Source organism: Schistocerca gregaria, chromosome 6, assembly GCF_023897955.1.
Source record: "Schistocerca gregaria isolate iqSchGreg1 chromosome 6, iqSchGreg1.2, whole genome shotgun sequence".
NCBI classification, from domain to species: domain Eukaryota; kingdom Metazoa; phylum Arthropoda; class Insecta; order Orthoptera; family Acrididae; genus Schistocerca; species Schistocerca gregaria.
The window spans coordinates 115520412-115540323 of record NC_064925.1 but is presented as its reverse complement, the minus strand read 5'-3'; the positions used below and the strand labels follow the sequence as shown (position 1 = coordinate 115540323).

The following is a 19912-nucleotide window of genomic DNA, read 5'->3' as shown; positions in this document are numbered from 1 at the left end:
TGGCAAATAGTTTGGATTTTGTTACATTATCATCTACAGGCATATACTTGTTGACAGTAGCTGTATGTGTCTAACACGACTAGTCATTGGTGAGATGAACACGCCTATCTCACCACTGACTATTAGTGTTAGACACATACGGTTACTGTCAACAAGTATTGGCTTGAAGATGATGATGTAACAAAGTCGAAACTAGTTGCCTATAAAACCAACACCTTAATACAGCCGGAGGAATTTAGTCACTTTTTTAACTATATTATAGTAGCTGACGTCCCAAGTATTCCGTTTCAGTTGGATATACGAAGAATCCTAATTTGGTTTGGAGTTCCGCCAAAATGCGTGAAGGCGAAATAATCCTTGCTAGGCTTTGTCACGACGTTAGAGGTCAGGGAGTCTGTCTGAGCTGCGATCGGAGTAGGTGTGGCTGCTACGTCAAACGCACAGTGGACGTACGACTGGGACCCCTCGCTGACTGCCGAGAGGACGTTTCGGCTGAAGTGGCGACCCCGACAGGCACTTGTATCGCCGGACTTCCGTCTGGCGGCTGTGAGTTGGGCGGCAGGAAGGCGCGACCCGGCAACCCGGCGAACAAAAGGCCGCGCCGGCATTGTGCGGTCCCTGGGCCGGCGTCCGGCCGGCGCCGACCGCCGCTGCACGCCGCGGTGCGGCACAGTGGCGTCGGCAATCTCGCCCCGTAATGGAGGCGGCGTTAAGCCGCTCCGCCGCTGGCCGGACAGCCGGCCGGCCAACTCGCTGTCCGGCGCCACGCGCTGCCGAGCACACACTGTAGCCGAACCAGGGCCACCCGGAGCGTCCGCCAGAGTGCTGCCAAACTCTCGCTCCAGTAGCTGCCGAAGTCTAATGAGGTAATGCACACTGACCAGTGCTAGGTATGTACTGGTGTGTCCAATACAGTACATTCAGAACTATAAAAGAATGACTAAATAACAGAGATTTCATCAATCATAAATTTTACAGTCATATCCATAAGAAGGCGTACTCGTTATCTGATGAAGCAAGACACTACAATCAATATATGTTTGCATGAAAATAAATGTTTTTACTAATTACACAATTACCTAATAGTTCTTCCAATCGCCGCCATTATCGATTATAGCTTGACATCTGTATGCACGCTTTTCACGAGATTTCCGCATATACTTTCGGTAACGGTCTCCATATCGTAATGATTTTATATGACAGCTGCTACAACGTATATACTGGCTTTCCTTCAAGCTTCATCTTAATATGCGACCAAACATTTTCTATAGAACTGGCATCTAGATACATTGCAGACCAATACCCACCAGGGTAGCCGAGAGCGTTAAAACCGCTCCTTCCTGGACTCGGGTAGGCGCGCCGGCCCTAGATTGAATCCGCCTGGCGGATTAACGACGACGGCCAGTGTGCCGGAAAGCCTGGATGTGGTTTATGGGCGGTTTTCCATATCCTACTGGGAGAATACCGGGCTGGTCCCCACGTCCCGCCTCAGTTACGCGACTCGCAGACATTTGAAACACATTCACACTATTTCACGATTTACAGTAGATGCAGCAGACAGCTGGGGTACACTAATTCCATCCTGGGGGGGGGGGGGGGTATGAGGTGGCGGCAGGAAGGGCATCCGGCCGCCCCTTAAAATCAACCATGCCAACTCCGTACTTCACCATGCCGACCCTGCGCACAATGCGGGATAAAGGCAGTAGCAAAATAAAAAAAGAAAGAACATTGCAGGCCAATCCGTCGTGGACACCCCGTCTTCCTTCGAACCATATAGCTTCTTAATGGACCTCAAAATGCATTTTAGATTAATATTGCACATTTTTGCAATGCCGGGTGACGCTTCAGATATTTTTCACTAATTGTCAACTGCAACCGACTAAACAAAACATTCAACTCTCACACTCTTCATTTATACACAGTGAAAAAGCGGTGGTTCATGGTGTGGGTTCCTGTAGTCATGTCCTAGTTCATGAACCACGGGCAACTTATGAGTGGCCAAGTAAGTGGTCCCGACAGTCTGGATACCTGTTACTTCGGAATAAGGCTGGGCATCTCGGACCTATTCTAAGTCGTGGTCACCTTTGTGCTCATACGCCTAACACTACCAAATCCACCGGTTAGTCCCTCAACCGTTAGGAGTAAAACTCAATGGGACTCGGGGCAAGTAAGGCTAGCAACCTGCTTCCCCTATACTTCAAATATGATGCTGGCAACAATCAGAGCAAAATGCCTCAGACCTTTGAAGGTGACTGAGTCCCACCTCTAACTGACAAACCAGGGACTCCTAAGATACGACTTGGCAAACAAATGGTAATGAATTGGGGAGCAATTAATATCAATGGGGGCTACCCTGGGAAGAAGGTAGAGCTGGCAGAGGCTGCAAGTAAGATGGGGCTGGACGTTTTAGCTGTTAGTGACATTCGGGTAAGAGGTGAGAAATAAGAGGAAGTGGGAGAATACAAGGTCTACCTGTCAGGAGTCAAAGCAGGAAGAGCACAACGGGGTGTAGGGATTTGCATCAGGAAAGAAATGGAACCCAGCATAGTTCCAGTAAGGCATGTAAACGAACGACTGATGTGGATAGATTTGACAGTATCTAGCAAGAAAATTACAATTCTGTGATTATATTCGCATTGTGAAGGGACAGATCAAGATAAGATGGATAGGTTTTATGAGGCACTCACTGATGTAGTTGTTAGAGTAAAGGACAGTGTTCTGCTCATGGGTGATTTTAATGCCAGGATTGGAAATCGAACAGAAGGGTATGAAAAGATTATGGGTAAATTTGGAGAGGATATGGAGGCCAACAGGAACGGGAAATAACTCTTGGATTTCTGTGCCAGTATGGGCTTAGTAATCACAAATTCCTTTTTTAAACATAAGAACATTCACCGGTATACTTGGAAAGGCAGGGGAACCAGATCTGTCATTGACTATATAATAACAGATCAGGAATTCAGGAAGGCTGTGAGGGACGCACGTGTATTCAGGGGATTCTTTGATGACACTGATCATTATTTAATCTGCAGTGAAATTGGGATTGTGAGGCCGAAAGTGCAGGTGGTCAGGTCCATATGTAGGAGGATAAGAGTGGACAAACTTAAGGATAAGGAAATCAGGCACAAGTACATAATAGCGATCTCAGAAAGGTACCAGGTAGTTGAACGTAGTCAATTACAGTCATTGGAAAAGGAATGGACAAGGTACAGGGACACAGTACTAGAAGTGGCTAAAGAATGTCTTGGAACAGTAGCGTGTAAAAGTAGGATGAAGCAAACAGGTTGGTAGAATGATACAGACAAGGCAGCCTGTAAAAGGAAAAAGAAGGCGTATCAAAAATAGCTGCATACTTGAACTCAAGTAGACAGAGAAAGTTATGTTGAAGAAAGAAACAAAGCCAAACAGATAATTGCAGCAGCCAAGAAGAAATCTTGGGAAAACTTTGGAAACAGGTGGGAGACTATGGGTCAAGCTGCTGGAAAACCATTCTGGAGTTTAATTAGCAGTCTTCGAAAGGGAGGTAAGAAGGAAATGACAAGTATTTTGGACAGGTCAGGAAAACTGCTGGTGAATCCTGTGGATGCCTTGGGCAGATGGAGGGAATATTTTTCAGAGTTGCTCAATGTAGGTGAAAATACGATCATCAATGTTTCATATTTCGAGGTAGAATGGGATAGGAATGAGGATGGAAATAAAATCACATTTGAGGAAGTGGAGAAAATGGTCAATAGATTGCAGTGCAATAAAGCAGCTGGTGTGGATGAAGTTAAGTCGGAACTCATCAAATACAGTGGAACGTCGGGTCTTAAATGGCTACACAGGATAATTGAAATGGCCTGGGAGTCGGGACAGGTTCCATCAGACTGGTCAAAAGCAGTAATCACACCAATCTTTAGACATGGAAACAGAAAAGAGTGTAACAACTACAGAGGTATCTCTTTAATCAGCGTTGTGGGTAAAATCTTCTCAGGTATTGTTGAAAGGAAAGTGCGAGTATTAGTTGAGGACAAATTGGATGAAAATCAGTGAGAGTTTAGGCTTCTTAGAGGTTGTCAGGACCAGATCTTTAACTTACGGCAAATAATGGAGAGGTGTTACGAGTGGAACAGGGAACTGTATCTATGCTTTATAGATATATAAAAGGCATATGACCGGGTTCCAAGGAGAAAGTTATTGTCTGTTCTACGAGATTATGGAATAGGAGGCAAACGTTTGCAAGCAATTAAAGGTCTTTACATGGATAGTCAGGCAGCACTTATTGTTGACGGTAAATTGAGTTCATGGTTCAGAGTAGTTTCAGGAGTAAGACAAGGCTGCAACCTGTCTCCACTCTTGTTCATATTATTTATGGATCATATGTTGAAAACAATAGACTGGGTGGGTGAGATCAAGATATGTGAACACAAAATAAGCAGTCTTGCATATGCAGATGACTTAGTTGTAATGGCAGATTCGAGTGAAAGTTTGCAAAGTAATATTTCAGAGCTAGATCAGAAATGCAAAGACTATGGTATGAAGATTAGCATCTCCAAAACGAAATTAATGCCAGTGGGACAGAAATATAAACGGATTGAGTGCCAAATAGGAGGAACAAAGTTAGAATAGGTGGACAGTTTCAAGTACTTAGGATGCATATTCTCACAGGATGGCAACATAGTGAAAGAAATGGAAGCGAGGTGTAGCAAAGCTAATGAAGTGAGCGCTCAGCTACGATCTACTCTCTTCTGCAAGAAGGAAGTCAGTACTAAGACTAAGTTATCTGTGCACCGTTCAATCTTTCGACCAACTTTGTTGTATGGGAGCGAAATCTGGGTGGATTCAGGTTACCTTATCAACAAGGTCAAGGTTACGGACATAAAAGTAGCTAAGATGATTGCAGGTACTAGTAGATGGGAACAATGACAGGAGGGTGTCCACAATAAGGAAATCAAAGAAAATCTGGGAATGAACTCTATAGATGTAGCAGTCAGGGCGAACAGGCTTAGATGGTGAGGTCATGTTACACGCATGGGAGAAGCAAGGTTACCCAAGAGACTCATGGGTTCAGCAGTAGAGGGTAGGAGGAGTCGGAGCAGACAAAGGATTCGGTTAAGAATGATTTTGAAGTAATAGGTTTAACATCAGAAGAGGCACCAATGTTAGCACTGAATAGGGGATCATGGAGGAATTTTATACGGGGGCTATGCTCCAAACTGAATGCTGAAAGGTATAATCAGTTTTACATGATGATGGTGGTGGTGGTGGTGGTGGTGGTGGTCGTGGTGGTGTGCCAATGCGTTGAGTACAGATTCGAGACCACTACCAGAGATGCTGCTGCGGACGTTACATTTGAAATTATGGCGTCGACTTTGTTTTGGGACTGACTGTATATACAAGGGCTATAAGGAATGTTAGGTCTGATAGGTAGCGAAATGGAAAACACAGTGAAAATAAGAAATGGTTTATTTGCAGTGTTTTGCTACTAATTCCAGCTTCTTGCATAGTCGCCACTCCGACTTTGATGATTGTCACAGTGTTGTACCAACTCTCCCACACCCACTTCGTAGGAAAAAGCCGGCTGTGTTTTCCGCCGTTTCTGTGTGCTGGTTTGTAGTGTGTCTTTTCAAAATGTTTTCTTCTTAGCCAGCGGTTCATGTTAGGAGAGATGAACATCAGAGGGAGCCAGGTGCGTGCTGTGTGGTGGGTGACGAAACATTTCATATCGAAAACGCTACTGGGGCGTCGTCATTGCCTTTACAGTGTGCGGCCGAGAATATTGTAATGAATATTGTATGGGTTGCCATGAAATCAGACGGAACCTCGCAGTGGGCAACAATACTTGGCAGGAGACAATATTATTCCAGGCATCTTTACGTGCTCACTGTGTGATGAGGAGTAAGAAGAGCGATGTGACGCTAACGACAAGCATAGCAGAGAGCCTGCTCAACACAGCTGTGCAATGCTTCACCGGATTTTCGCTGTCGTTTCCATTTCGTGACGTATCGAACTTTATTTTCAAAGAGGCCTCGTACACGTGAATGCTACCATGGCCATTGCCGGGTTGACCGAAATCCGTCTGGGCAATAGACCTGTTGGTCTCCGTTCAGTACTACTTAACTGATTTGAAATAACTTCACTATGAGCGAGAGAGTTGAAGTTTTATACATATGAGGGACAGTCAAATGAAAACCGAACACCCGTGACAACTGGGGTTTGACATAAATCTCATCATGTGTAATAACCACACGCACTAAAACATTCATCCCACTGGAAGGCGAGACGATGAATTCCTGTTTTGTAGAACGAAATCGGCGCTGATGTATCGCCAACCGCAATCACAATTGCATTTGTTCGTCCTATTTGGCGTCTGTGAATGTCTTTCTTCAAGTCGCCAAAGATGAGAAAATCACACTGTGAATGATCCAGGATGTACGGTGGTAATTTTAGTATTTCCCAAACAAATTGTTGAAGCGAAGTCTTCGTATGATTGTGGTTTCACGCCCAATGAACTTGTTTCACTGTGAATGCCGGAGTCTGTGTAGCGAGCGGGCGAAGATAACAAGCTACAGCTACTACAAAGCTGTCTGAATGGTAATCAGTTCGTAGGTTCCAGCCATACGATACCTTGACAGCTGGACGAACCCACTAGACGAGTCCACAAACTAACATGATCGTATCCCAAGAGCTGCATGCACCTGTGCTGTGACTCTAGACGTGCGCACACCACAGTATCGAAACGTAACAACAGTGGGTTCAAAATGGTTCAAACGGCTCTGGGCACTATGGGACTTAGCATCAGAGGTCATCAGTCCCCTAGAACTTAGACTACTTAAACCTAACTAACTTAAGGACATCACACACATCCTTGCCCGATGCAGGATTCGAACCTGCGACCGTAGGGGTCACGCGGTTCCATACGGAAGCGCCTAGAACCGCAAGGCCACACCGGCCGGCCAACAACACTGGGAGCCATCTGTCGAGCAGGCAGTATATTACGTCGGATGCGGGTGATCAGTTTTCATTAATTGTCCCTTACAGCTGAGTATTGTATGACAATGCATTATTAATCCATTTTCTTGACTGTTGATATCGTCTGGTACCCTGGCTGCCATCTAGGCACAGCATGCTGTGTGAGCACTATCGGATTGCGTTACAGTCAGTTGTCACCGGATGGGCAAGACTGAGCAGACTTTGGCTTGGGGAGGGGGGGGGGGGTAGGAGCGGTGACAGATATTGCTATTATCTTTCCAATTACATCAAGATTTTAAACTTTAACCAAAATGCAGAACCGGATGGCAGTGCAGTTTTAGCTGACTTATTTCTCTGATGTATCTGACGTATGTCGAGGGTGTTTTTTTTTTGTCACTGTGTGATCCCAGTGATCTAGAGGCTTTAATCATTCAACGCCGATGAGAACTGTAAGACAGTGCAATACTAATTCGCTTTCTTGTGTGATGTATGCTGTGGGTTCTTTGTGTACCACTTCCATTTACTCCATTTCCTGTTTCAGTTGCTAGTGGTGTACTGAAATGACGATTGCTCATAGGCCTCCAAATGAGCTCGAATTTCTCTAATTTTTTACGTTCACGGTCTATTTGCGGTGTATACTGTAATTGGGGAGCAGCAGTAAACAAAGTGGGTCAGGTGAAGCGAAACTGAAAAAACCTGGAATTTACCACATGTATGTGTAATAATCTCATTAAAGTGCTTGAAAGCGACTGAAAAATTTAACATACAAAAGACTAAAAAGTGGAAAATAACTATTTAAAAATGAATTTACAACATATAAGCCAATCGTTTAAATCGGACTAAAATGTGAACATCATTATCTGTAACTCCACACATATTCGTAAGCGCATAGAGATCGTTCTGAAAATTTTTGGTTGTTAGTTGTCCTTAGGTTTGAAAATACTTGTAAAATACTTTAAAGCGAAAGACGTGGGCACATGCAATACAAATACTCATGCATGAATAGTTCACCTTTTTGCTATCACACTACCTGGTAATTCATGCTTGAGTAGTGGAACTACTAATTGATTAATAAACAGTTGATCAAGATACTGTTATCTATTGCATGTTCCCGACATTTTTTCATTTTAAATCTTATTAGTATTATCATAGCTATTAAAAACACGCAATCACAGATTTTAAGCACTATATGTATGGCCTAAAGGAATCTTTGAATCGGTCCTCTTCGGCACTGCAACCTCACCCTTGAATAATCAGAAGTTTGTTTTGTACGTTGTAGTTCGACATACAAAGGTGGTACATTGAAAATTCATTTCTATTTACATAAATGTTTTGAAGCTGTGGCCTGTAAATCATATAACAACTCTGAGAGTGAGACTATTTACATGGCCATGACACACGCTCGCAGCAGGTGGCGAGCACATACCAACAGGCTGAAGAGACACCCTCCTCCGACAGGTCATGTCATGTCAGGTCAGTTGGCGCAATAGCGTAGTCTCCAGAGCAGGATAAAGCTGCCCACATAGAAGCAACACGCCAGTGGCGTATTTACTTCACATTTCTAGAGTCAGCAGCTAGACTCCCGATCTTGGGCACCTGGGCTCGACTCCAGGCCCGTTCGAGAATTTTCTCAAGTCGCTATAGGGTGTGTGTGTGTGTGTGTGTGTGTGTGTGTGTGTGTGTGTGTGTGTGTGTGTGTGTGTGTGTGTGTGTGTGTGCACGTGCGTGCGTTCGTGTATTGCTTTTGTCTTCTACATTATTTCATGATCATGGATGATGCAGTTCGCCGAAGTGGTGTCAATAAAGTTATTAGTACCAGGTGGCCGTATGCATAGAATAGGAATCTCATTTACAATGCCATATGTATATTTCGTTTTTTTAAACCCTTGCAACAAACATTCCTGCTACTCTCTTACTGGGAAACTACACTGCCGAGATTGACTCTGGCTTCATTTCATATACATCGTGACGGACATGGGCTCAATTCGCTACTTGAAATAGTTAAAAGTGATCTTTCGATAACAGCAGCAAACCAGAATTGGTGTTTTGTGTGTAGAATGCGTAACCGATAAGGAATTTGCATCCAATATTTGTTTTCGAATATAGGGAATACAGACAAACCTTTACTACAGTACCGAGATTTAGACTGTCTTTGATATGGCCCTCTTCGGTGCTGCAACGTCCCGCTTGTATTATCAGAAATTGTCACCTGATTAATTTCCGCATTCCCGAACCTATAACGAGCAGCGAACGTTTTTACGGTCGACAAGAAATTGAATATGAAATATAACATTAAGCATGCTAATCTCATATGTAGTCAACATTTTAGTACTAGTACATGTAAAACCTAAATAGTGCACTACTAGTGTAGTAATTCATTCTGACAGCTCTCAAACAGAAATCACTTCGTTCTGGCAGGTAGCTTTTGTCCACATAGGAGATGGAAAACACTGTTTTGTGCACTAACTGTTCTAAATAAATTTTTCCTTAGTTAAGAGCACTCGAGCACACAACATTCAGGTGCACCGGGAAAGCACGAAGCGAACCATATGTTGCCGTATATATCCATATAGCACAATATCACAATAACCGTAAAAATATTCAACATTTTCACTTTCACAATTAAGTATACAAAAATTTCGAAATATCTTGAGTACAACTCTAGAGAGAGCCTTGCATGTGCTGTATGAATACGACCATTACGAAACAGATGAGAATTCGGTCTTTTTAACGAAGTAATCCATCAACATACAACTTCGAGTAATGGTATTGCAACGAATTACTTTTGAAATAGACTATTTCGTCCTTAATTACAAACATGAGCATATAGACAGCATTAACTAGCACTGATTTCTTCTTTTACTTTAATGGAAAGATTATGATGTTCACAATTTGCAGCATATTCTAAACGTTTCTGAAAGTACTTCCGACAAAAAAAACGATTCTGATAGCTCTAGCCCCAGATATTTTTTAATAGTACCACTTGCGGTCTTGTGGTGATATTTCCATAAAACATGCTTCCAAAAACTCAAATTTCCTTATATCTAATCGAGAAGCGAAATATCAGTTTTCACAGATTTACCTTTCAAATATTTCAATACCACGAAATATTGTCGTAAAAGTTTTCATCCACTATTTCCACTATTTCACCCCTTCGGTGCTGAATTTTCCAAAAAAGAAAAAGAAACACGAATTTTTTATTTTTAACAGAGAAGCCAGATACAGATTTTTATCGATTTACCTTTGAAAATTTCATAATGAAATAATTTAATATAACTTTTCATCCCTTTTTCTCTCCGTTATGAGTTTTTCGTACCAAAAACTGTGAAACACGAATTTTTTGATTTCTAACCGAGGAGTCAAATACCAGTTTTCATAGATTCTTTAGTAGTGCTTTAATGAGGATGTATTTTGAAAGAAAGTGTTCAAAAACTATCCCACCCGGTAGGTATTAAATTTCCAAATTTCTGAAACACATACTTTTTATTACTGACCGAAAAACCAAATGTCAATTTTCGTAGGTCTTCAAATTTGCCTTAATTGTGATATATTTTCAAAAAACTTTTCATCCTCTGTTTCATCCTCTGTTTCACCCACTAACGGATGGAATAGGGAAAAATCCATTCTTAAATGACACCTACATTATATGTACACAGGCCGAATCACATAAAACTTGCAAAGTGAATATTGTGAAAATGGAAAGTGATACTGATGTACGGTTTCACAGAAGTGACTGGTAGTCAGCGTCTCGTTCTGTTAGCCTGTCAATGATAGTAATAGTATATATATAATGTACATTTTGCACTAACATAAACTTTTTTAAATGGAACAATGCCTATTGCACTTAGCAAGTTAACACTAGGGCAAATCAGAATTTCATTCGTGTTGGTTGTAGGATTGCAGTGCGAGTCGCTTACGAGATATCGTATTCTGTAAAGTTCCCACACAGATACATGTAGAAAACCTGTGGTAGCACATGCTAAATAACAAGTGCATACACTAGCTATGTGGATTGTGACAAGTGACGAGACAACTGAACGTCACAGAATTTGTTCAAAATGACCACTGCCAGCGGTACTACACCCTTCCAGTCTGTTACGGAACGACTGCTGCACACGTGCTAACATTTCAGCAGAGATCTCCGAGCAGGTTGCAGTCATACGTCGTTGCATATCGTCGGATGTAGTTGATACATCCTTGTAGACAGCGTCTTTCAGCTTTCCCCACAGAAAAACGTCTGCAGGCGTCTAATGTGGCGAACGGGCCGGCCACTTTACAGGTCTTGTGCGACCAATCCAAGAACCAATTCGTGAAGACAAGCCGTAGTACTCCGTGCACTATGGGCTGGATAGCACTCATGTCGGTACCACAGGTTCCCCCTAGCCTGGAGAGGAACCTCTTGTAGCATTCGTGGAAGGCGGTATGTTAGGAGGCGTCGATGTTTTTGCACGTTCAATATTCTGTCTATAAAAAACGAGACTACTTGCTGATGGTTTACTGTCATTCACCATAAGTTTAAACTCGATGAACTATGACGCTTCACCTGACGAAGCCAACTGGAATTATCAACGGATCATTAGTGCACATTTGGCGGTTTACCTCGCCATGCTTGGCAATTGTAGCTTCGTCACTAAACGAGATACATGATACGTATAATGTGTCCTGTCCCAATGCCCACGTGCAGAAGTTAACACGATTCTCATAATCGTTACCATAGAGTACTTGTTGGAAAGAAATATGATAGCGATGGAATGGAAAGATATATGATGGAGATGGAATGGAGAGAGATAGGAAAGGGAAGGAAGAGAGAGATATGTGATGGGAATGGAAGGGAGAGAGGTATGATATGGATGGAACCTATGTCGATGGACAATTCGTAGGGTACTTGCCTGACGCATGCCACTTCCTCGTGCGATCGTGCAGGAGCTAAAGTGCGCATCAACTGCAACAGCATCCAGAACATTGTTTCCTGCCAGTTTTGTCCTCACTTGTTTCTTTCCATTATGTTGTGCAAGTGTTAAAATACGCTTTTATTTAATTGCTTGAAGAGGTAGGTAAATAAATATCCGAGATGGTTGACGTCTTTTGGGAAATCTTTCCGCATACACCGTAGAAGTATGAACTCCATTCTTCCAACACAATGAGCATATCTGCTTTTTTTTGCAATGGTAAATCCCATGGTCCATTCACGACCTACCGCTTAGACTGTGACACACTAGCTGACTAGCAAGCAGCATTGCACTCGGGGAACACACAAGCACACTGTAAGCAAACGCAACAACGTCGTACATAACAACTACGCAGACTGAATGTCACAAAGAGGTGTGGCTGTGGAAATCTTTCAAAATACCTTATTTACTAAACTACTCGCACTAGAATCCTACAACATTCACGAGTGACAATCTAATCGACCTTATTTTTTAGTTATTAATGTCAACAGGCATTGTTACATTTTAAAAAGAGTATCTTTGCAAAAAATGTACACCTACGTATTATTACAATCTGTTTATTGGTTAACAATACGAGCCCTTGACTACCAGTCCGCTCTGGGAAGGCCATACATGAAGAGAACTTTCAATTTCCGCAAAATTTGCGGTGAAAATTATAAGTGATTCAGCCCGTACGCATACAATGAAAGAATAATCACAATCATCCCGTCAAACCACTAATCCTTGCATGCTGTAAATACAAAAATGAGTTTCACACAATTTCTTCCCATGGATATTTTCTGTACAAAATGGACGTCAACGAAAGAAAGTTTGGCAGTAGGACAGTGGGTAGAGTTTTGCGTTAGTTTACACACTATCAAGATTTCGATGCTTGGGATAAGTGTGATATCTTCTTAATTCCCTAAAATTTGGACTCTTTGATATGGTATGTGCCACAAACCTTTATACAGCAACTACACTGATGTGACTAGAGTGCTAATAACTTGTCGGACTTCCTCTTTCCCGGAATAATCCACCAGTTCGTCGTGGCATGGACTCCACGAGTCTTTGGAAGTCGCCTGCAGAAATACTGAGCCATGCTGCCTCTATAGCCATCCATAACTGCGAATGTGTCGCCGGTGCTGCATTTTGTGCACGACCTGACCTCTCGATTATGTTCCATGAACGGGGGCCTGCGTGGCCAAATCATTCACTCGAATTGTCAAGAATGTTCTTCAGAGAAGTCGCAAACAGTTTTTTCTATTGCTGAGCAATACTCACACAATAAGTTTTAAATGAACACACCGCTATTTGACTGTATTGATGTTTATTTAAGTACGACCCAGGTTTCGGCCTTCCATGCGATTTTCAAGCAACTGGGTTTATGTCCTGCAATATTTTATCACATAAAATCAATTACTTGAAAATGGCATAAAAAGCCGAAACCTGGGTCGTAATTAAATAAACAACAATAGTGTCAAATGACGGTGGGATCATTTCAAAAATGGCAAACAGCTGTGGAGGGGTGACAGGGCGCATTTTCATTCACAAAAGTTTCATCGTTATATGGGAACATGAAGTACATGAATGGCTGCAAATGGTCTCTAAGCCGAACATAACCATTTCCTGTCAATAATCGGATCAGTTGGATCCGACGCTCCACTCCATCCCATGTAAACACAGCCCACACCAATATGAAGCCACCATCAGCATGCTCAGAGCCTTGATGACAACTTGGGTCCATGGCTTCATGAACACTACCATCAGGTCTTACCAAATGAAACAGAGACTCATCTGCCTGGCCCATGGGTTTACAGCACTCAATTGTCCAACTGATGTTTCGCTGCTGGCGATGTGCTGTTAACAAAAGCCCTGCTCAGTACCCCTGCTCAGAAAACCCATTAACTCGAAATTTTGCCTTACTGTGCCTTACTGTCCGATATTGATTTTTGCGCTCGTCCTACGCAGTGTTGCTTGTGTGTCAGCACTTCGGAATCTTCACTGCTCTCGGTCGTTAAAGTGAAGACCGCCAGTCACTGCGCTGCCTGTGGTGACAGATAACACCTAAAATATGGTATTGTCGAAAAAACACCCTTGACACTGTGTATTTCTACATCTACATCTGTACTCCACAAGCCACCTGACGGTTTGTGACGGAGGGTACCTTGAGCACCTCTTTAGGTTCTCCCTTCTATTCCAGTCTCGTATTTTTCGTGGAAAGAAAGATTGTCTGTATGCCTCTGTGTGGGCTCTAATCTCTCTGATTTTATTCTCATGGTCTCTTCGGGGATATACGTAGGAGGGAGCAATATACTGCTTGACTCCTCGGTGAAGGTATGTTCTCCAAATTCAACAAAAGCCCGTACCGAGCTACTGAGCATCTCTCATGCATAGTCTTCCACTGGAGTTTATCTGCCCTCTCCGTAACGCTTTCGCGATTACTAAATGATGCTGTAACGAAGCGCGCTGCTCTCCGTTGGATCTTCTCTATCTCTTCTATTAATCCTATCTGGTAGGTATCCCACACTGGTGAGCAGTAGTCAAGCAGTGGGCGAAGAAGTGTACTGTAACCTACCTCCTTTGTTTTCGAATTGCATTTCCTTAGGATTCTTCCAGTGAATCTCAGTCTGGCATCTGCTTTACTGACAATCAACTTTATATGATCTTTCCATTTTAAGTCATTTCTAAAGCCTACTCCCAGATAGTTTATCATTTAGCTACAATATAGAACGTCAGCAACAGGAAGCAGTTAATTCCATAAAGGATCTTTCTTTCGATTCTGTTCTATTTCTGAGCACTAAATTCTCTAACGACTTCCGAAATGGAATGTCTCTTGCGTGTATCTCCAACTAACATTGCTTAAAATCTGTGAAATCCCATCTTGCTAGCATAATCAGCAAGGGCACCTTTTCACATGAATCACTTGAGTACAATTGACGGCTCCACCAACGCTCTGCTTTTTATAAGTTGTGCACACGATACTGACGTCACCCCTATATGTTCATATCGCTATCCCATGGCTGTAGCCATATCTGTGTAATCAGAGCGAGTACAGGTACATTTTTTTATTGCAAATCTCAGAAAAAAGAACATCCAGTTCGGACTAAACAAGTACAAAACTGTCAAATGGCTCTGAGCACTATGGGACTCAACTTCTGAGGTCATCAGTCCCCTAGAACTTAGAACTAGTTAAACCTAAGTACCCTAAGAACAACGCACACATCCATGCCGAGGCAGGATTCGAACCTGCGACAGTAGCTGTCTCGCGGTTCCAGACTGCAGCGCCTAGAACCGCACGGCTACTTCGACCGGCTACGAAACTGTCCAGGCTTGAAACTAAGAGACAGAAACAACCAGTCACTTCCCGAAATAAACATATGTCCACAGACAAAGTCGCTGTTCAGGGTCTGGCAGTTCCTGACCGGAATTGTTGCTTACGGTGGACTGCCGGTTCCAGATTGGCGGCTTCTTTCCGTTGACTGCTCCTAGCGTGAACAGTGTAGCTGATGGCCTCTGATGGAAACTGCAGATGACAACTCCTAGTTGCCGATAATGAACTGCTTGTTTCCGAGGACTCGGAACTCTCCCCTCCGTTGATGAGCAGCCGCCGACTCGCCGGGTTGCGAGCTATAAAGCTGCGCCGATCACTACACCCAATCCGCGCAATTGGCCGGTGCTGCAGGCTATAAAGTGCGCTCCTCTCGTTACCTCCGCAAGCGGGATGGTGTCATCGTCGTAAGCGGCTGTCGCACTTGACCAGGCGTAGTGAAACAGTGCGGTCGCCGCTGGTGGCTTCTGGGGCGCCGCTGCCGTCCTAGCCTTGTTGCGGACTCGGTGACATATCGCCGAGGTAGAATGGTGGACCACACGGCAAGGGTAATGGTGTGGAATAAAATGGTAGGTCTCGTACAGAACATGTGTAGTTGTTTAGTACTAACACAGAAATGTCTCTACAATCGGTGTTATTATTCCTGTTTTAAGTGAAGATTTCAGAGAAACGTGATCTAGAGAGTCGTTAAATGTTTCGAAATGCAGGGATGTCGCTTTGAACACTTCGCATGTTTCGTGAAAGGCTATCACATAGTTTATTTAAAATATTAGAACTTGCTGCGCTTGCTGAATGTCTTATATATGAATATGTCAAAAATATACTGATACTGTTTGCTGTGCTACGACAAGAGACATATATGTGTTGCTGATCATTACTCTTCATGAATATTTACATGTGTGTCTAAAACCTGTCATGTTCAACATTTTAAAAATGTATTTATTGCAGGTATGTAAACAGATCTGTGGTGTCACCGCCAGACACCACACTAGCTAGGTGGTAGCCTTTAAATCGGCCTTGGTCCGTTAGTATACGTCGGACCCGCGTGGCGCCACTATCAGTGATTGCAGACCGAGCGCCGCCACACGGCAGGTCTAGTCTGGAGAGACTACCTGGCACTCGCCCCAGTTGTACAGCCGACTTTGCTAGCTATGGTCCACTGACTACATACGCTCTCATTTGCAGAGACGACAGTGTAGCATAGCCTTCAGCTACGTCATTTGCTACGACCTAGCAAGGTGCCCTATCCAGTAACTAGAATGAATTCTGAACAGATAACACTGCGAATCATGTACCGTCAAGAGCGGCGTTCATCATTGATGGATTAAAGTTCAGTATCAAAGTAATTACGTCGACTTTCTGAATTCCAATTCCTTGTCATGTTCCAGACCTCACGTCAGTATAGTATTCCCTCCTCACGCCACCCTGCGTGAGCTAAAACGCCTCCTGTAGAAACACGGTGTTGGCTCTTCTGCGAACACAACAAGATCAATATTGGAATCGTGAATAGTTTATTTGGTAGATGCAAACTAGGAAAAATGTACACTTGAACCCAAAGTTTTACATCCGAATTAGAGTGTACTAATGCTAAATTCGACCCAGTCTGTTGGAAATAATAAATTTAAAGTTGCGATTCGCTTCTAAAATACTTTTGTCCCGTTGCAGATACTTGCGTGCAGTAGTAAGTGTGGTTGAAAAGGATGTCGAGCAGATACTACAGCACACTCACAGACATATTAATAATTTATTAAAACATGAAAATGGTACATACTTCATTTTAGAAACAAGTGGCATTCACACATGTGACATGAAATTGATGTTGTCTCTGATACCTATAACATTTAGCACTTGCTTTGCAGAATGATATTTTCACTTCATACAAAAGTAGTACCAGCTTGGATGTCCGAGCGGTTCTAGGCGCTTCAGTCCGGAACCACGCCGCTGCTACGATCGCCGTTTCGAATCCTGCCTCGGACATGGATGTGTGTGATGTCCTTAGGTTAGTTAGGTTTAAGTAGTTCTAAGTTCTAGCGGGCTGATGACCTCAGATGTTAAGTCCCATAGTGCTCAGAGCCATTTGAACCATTTGATTAATGACATCATATGTTTCGTCCCATAGTCCTTAGAACCATTTGAACCATTTTTTGAACAAAAAGAGTCCGTAACTGGTAATAAGTTCAAAATAATCTAGTGTCACAAGCAGCCGGATCTGTGCTACGAAGATGCTGTCGTCATAATCGATGATTACAATTGCTGGCTCATTACATAGAGCAATACAATGTGTGCGCAGTAGCACAGTAATCTGCGGCGAACGAAACGCTTGTTGGTGTGTCTACGCCAACATCATCTATTCGTTGCTGCATTTGTCAGCTACTAAGGTTCTTCTGGTCTTCGGTTACCTACGTTTGCATGAGACATCATTGTGCGAACGGCATTTCAATACAGTTCTTAAAGTTTTTATCAGTTTACTCTGTTAGTAACTATGAGGCACACATCGATAGTAGACGCTGTTAGTTCTGTGATAGCTTGTCATTCCACAGGCGGTGAATACTGAAGCATCCCTAATTTCGATGCGAAGGCTTAGCGAACACTTTGTCTATACCAAAAGTTGTACCCTAGACGTGATCTATCACACGTGGACATTTGGTCACACCAAATGCACTGACACACGGCTATATATCTTCGTATATTATCTTATTATTATTAATAGTAAGACAGGAAGCGATACATCTCAAATGCAATGACCACAGAGACAGAGAGTGATCATGTTTTCTATTGTGCTCTCATAGACCTTTTCCTTAGATAAAGATATTCAAAAAACTTTCTGGCAGGTTACAACTGTGTGCCGAATCAGACTCGCGAAAAGACAAAGAACCCGAGATCGAGTCTCGACCACTTTGTAAAGTTATTCAACTTAGAAAGTATCTCAATACGTCTCTTATTTGAACACCAAAGTCGATTCATCCTTCAGTCGTAGTTACAGGAGTGATCACTTCCGTGCAGTGTCTCTATCTCAGCATCACAAAAACGTCAGCAATCGATATTCCCATACAGGGGCCTCGGTACCGCAACTTAAGTATCTATGGAATGCAAGAACCTACCTCGTTCTCACTTTCAACTTTAAGTGTCTGTGGAGCCAGTACAAAATGTGTGTATACATTATTATTATACATGTTTTGGTTCGTTGTTGTTGTTGTGATCCTTACTCCGAAGACTGGTTTGATGCAGCTCCCAATCACGCTCTACCTTGTGTAGGCCTCTTTATCTCTGAATAACTACTACAATCTACATCGTTCTGAGAGCTTACTGCATTCATCTCTCGGTCTCCCACTACGGTTTTTACGGCTCCTCCTCCCCTCCCTCCCCCACCGACACACACTTCCCTGCCCCCCCCCCCCCCCCAGAACTAAACTGGTGATCCTTTGGTATCTCAGAATATGTCCTACTGACTGACTTCCTCTAGTCAGGTTGTGCAACAAATTTCTTTGCTCCCCATTTCTATACAGTACCTCCTCATCAGTTACGTGATCTATCCACCTAATCTTCAGCATTCTTCTGTAGCACCACATTTCAAAATCCTCTTTTCTCTTCTTGTCTAAAGTGTTCATTGTCCATGTTTCATTTCCTTGCATGGCTACACTTCATGCATGTATTTCTGAAAAGATGTCCTGATGCTTATATCTATACACAACGTCAACAAATTTCTCTTCTTCAGAAACGCTTTTTTTGCCTTTGCCAGTCCACATATTACATCCTCTCTATTTCTGTCATCAGTTTTTTGCTGCCCTATAGTAAAATTCACCTACCAAATTGTTTCTATTTCGTAATCTAATTCCCTCAGCATCACCTCATTTAATTCGACTACAATCCATTATCCTTGTTTGGCTTTTGTTCATATTCGTCCCATATCTGCCTTTCAAGACACTGTGTGTTCCGTTCAACTGCTATTCCAGGTCTTTTGTTGTCTCCAACAGAATTACTATTTCATCGACAAACTTCAGTGCTTTTATTTCTTCTCCCTAGAGTTTTAGTTCCTACTCAAAATTTTTCTTTTGTTTCCTTTATTGCTTGCTCAGCATGTAGATTGAATAATATAAGGGATAGGCTACATCAATATCTCACTCCCTTCTCAACCGCTGCATCCCCTTTTCATGCCCTACCGCTCTTATAACCAACATCTGGTTTCTGTAAAAGCTCTAAGTAGCCTTTAGTTCCCTGTACTATTAAATTTTCGTCCCCCTTAACTACCTGAATAATTTCATTTATCTCATCATAATTTCTTCAACCTTTTCATCATCTGCCGAGTTTATTGGCATATAAACTTGTATTGATGTGGGGTGTGTGGGCTCCGTGTCGATCTTGGCTCCAATAATGCCTTTAATGTGCTGTCTGTAGTAGCTTAGCAGCGTTCCGGTTTTGTTATTCAGTATTAAACCCATTCCCTCATTACCCATATTTCATGTTGTATTTGTAACACTGTAACCACCCGACCGGAAGTCCTGTTCCTCTTGCCACCGAACTTTGCTAATTTCGACTATACCTATCTTTAACCTTTCCATTTCCATTTTTTTATTTTCTAACCTACCTGCCCGATTACGGGATATGTCATTCCACGCTCCGATTCGTAGAACTCCAATTTTATTGCTCCTGATGATATCTTCCCAAGTAGTCCCTCTCCCTCCCCCCCCCCCCCCCCCCATGGATA

The 19912-nt window shown here is 42.8% G+C and overlaps 1 protein-coding gene across 1 annotated transcript in view; it reads right to left on the bottom strand.

Annotated features, from left to right (window-relative positions):
* Nucleotides 1–287: 287 nt before the first annotated feature.
* The window catches only part of LOC126278744 (uncharacterized), a 153260-nt gene continuing 133635 nt past the window's right edge, over nucleotides 288–19912 (bottom strand). The window contains exon 3 of the mRNA XM_049979021.1: nucleotides 288–848. Coding sequence (XP_049834978.1) covers nucleotides 288–848 — 561 coding nt within the window. The remainder of the gene's footprint in view (nucleotides 849–19912) is intronic.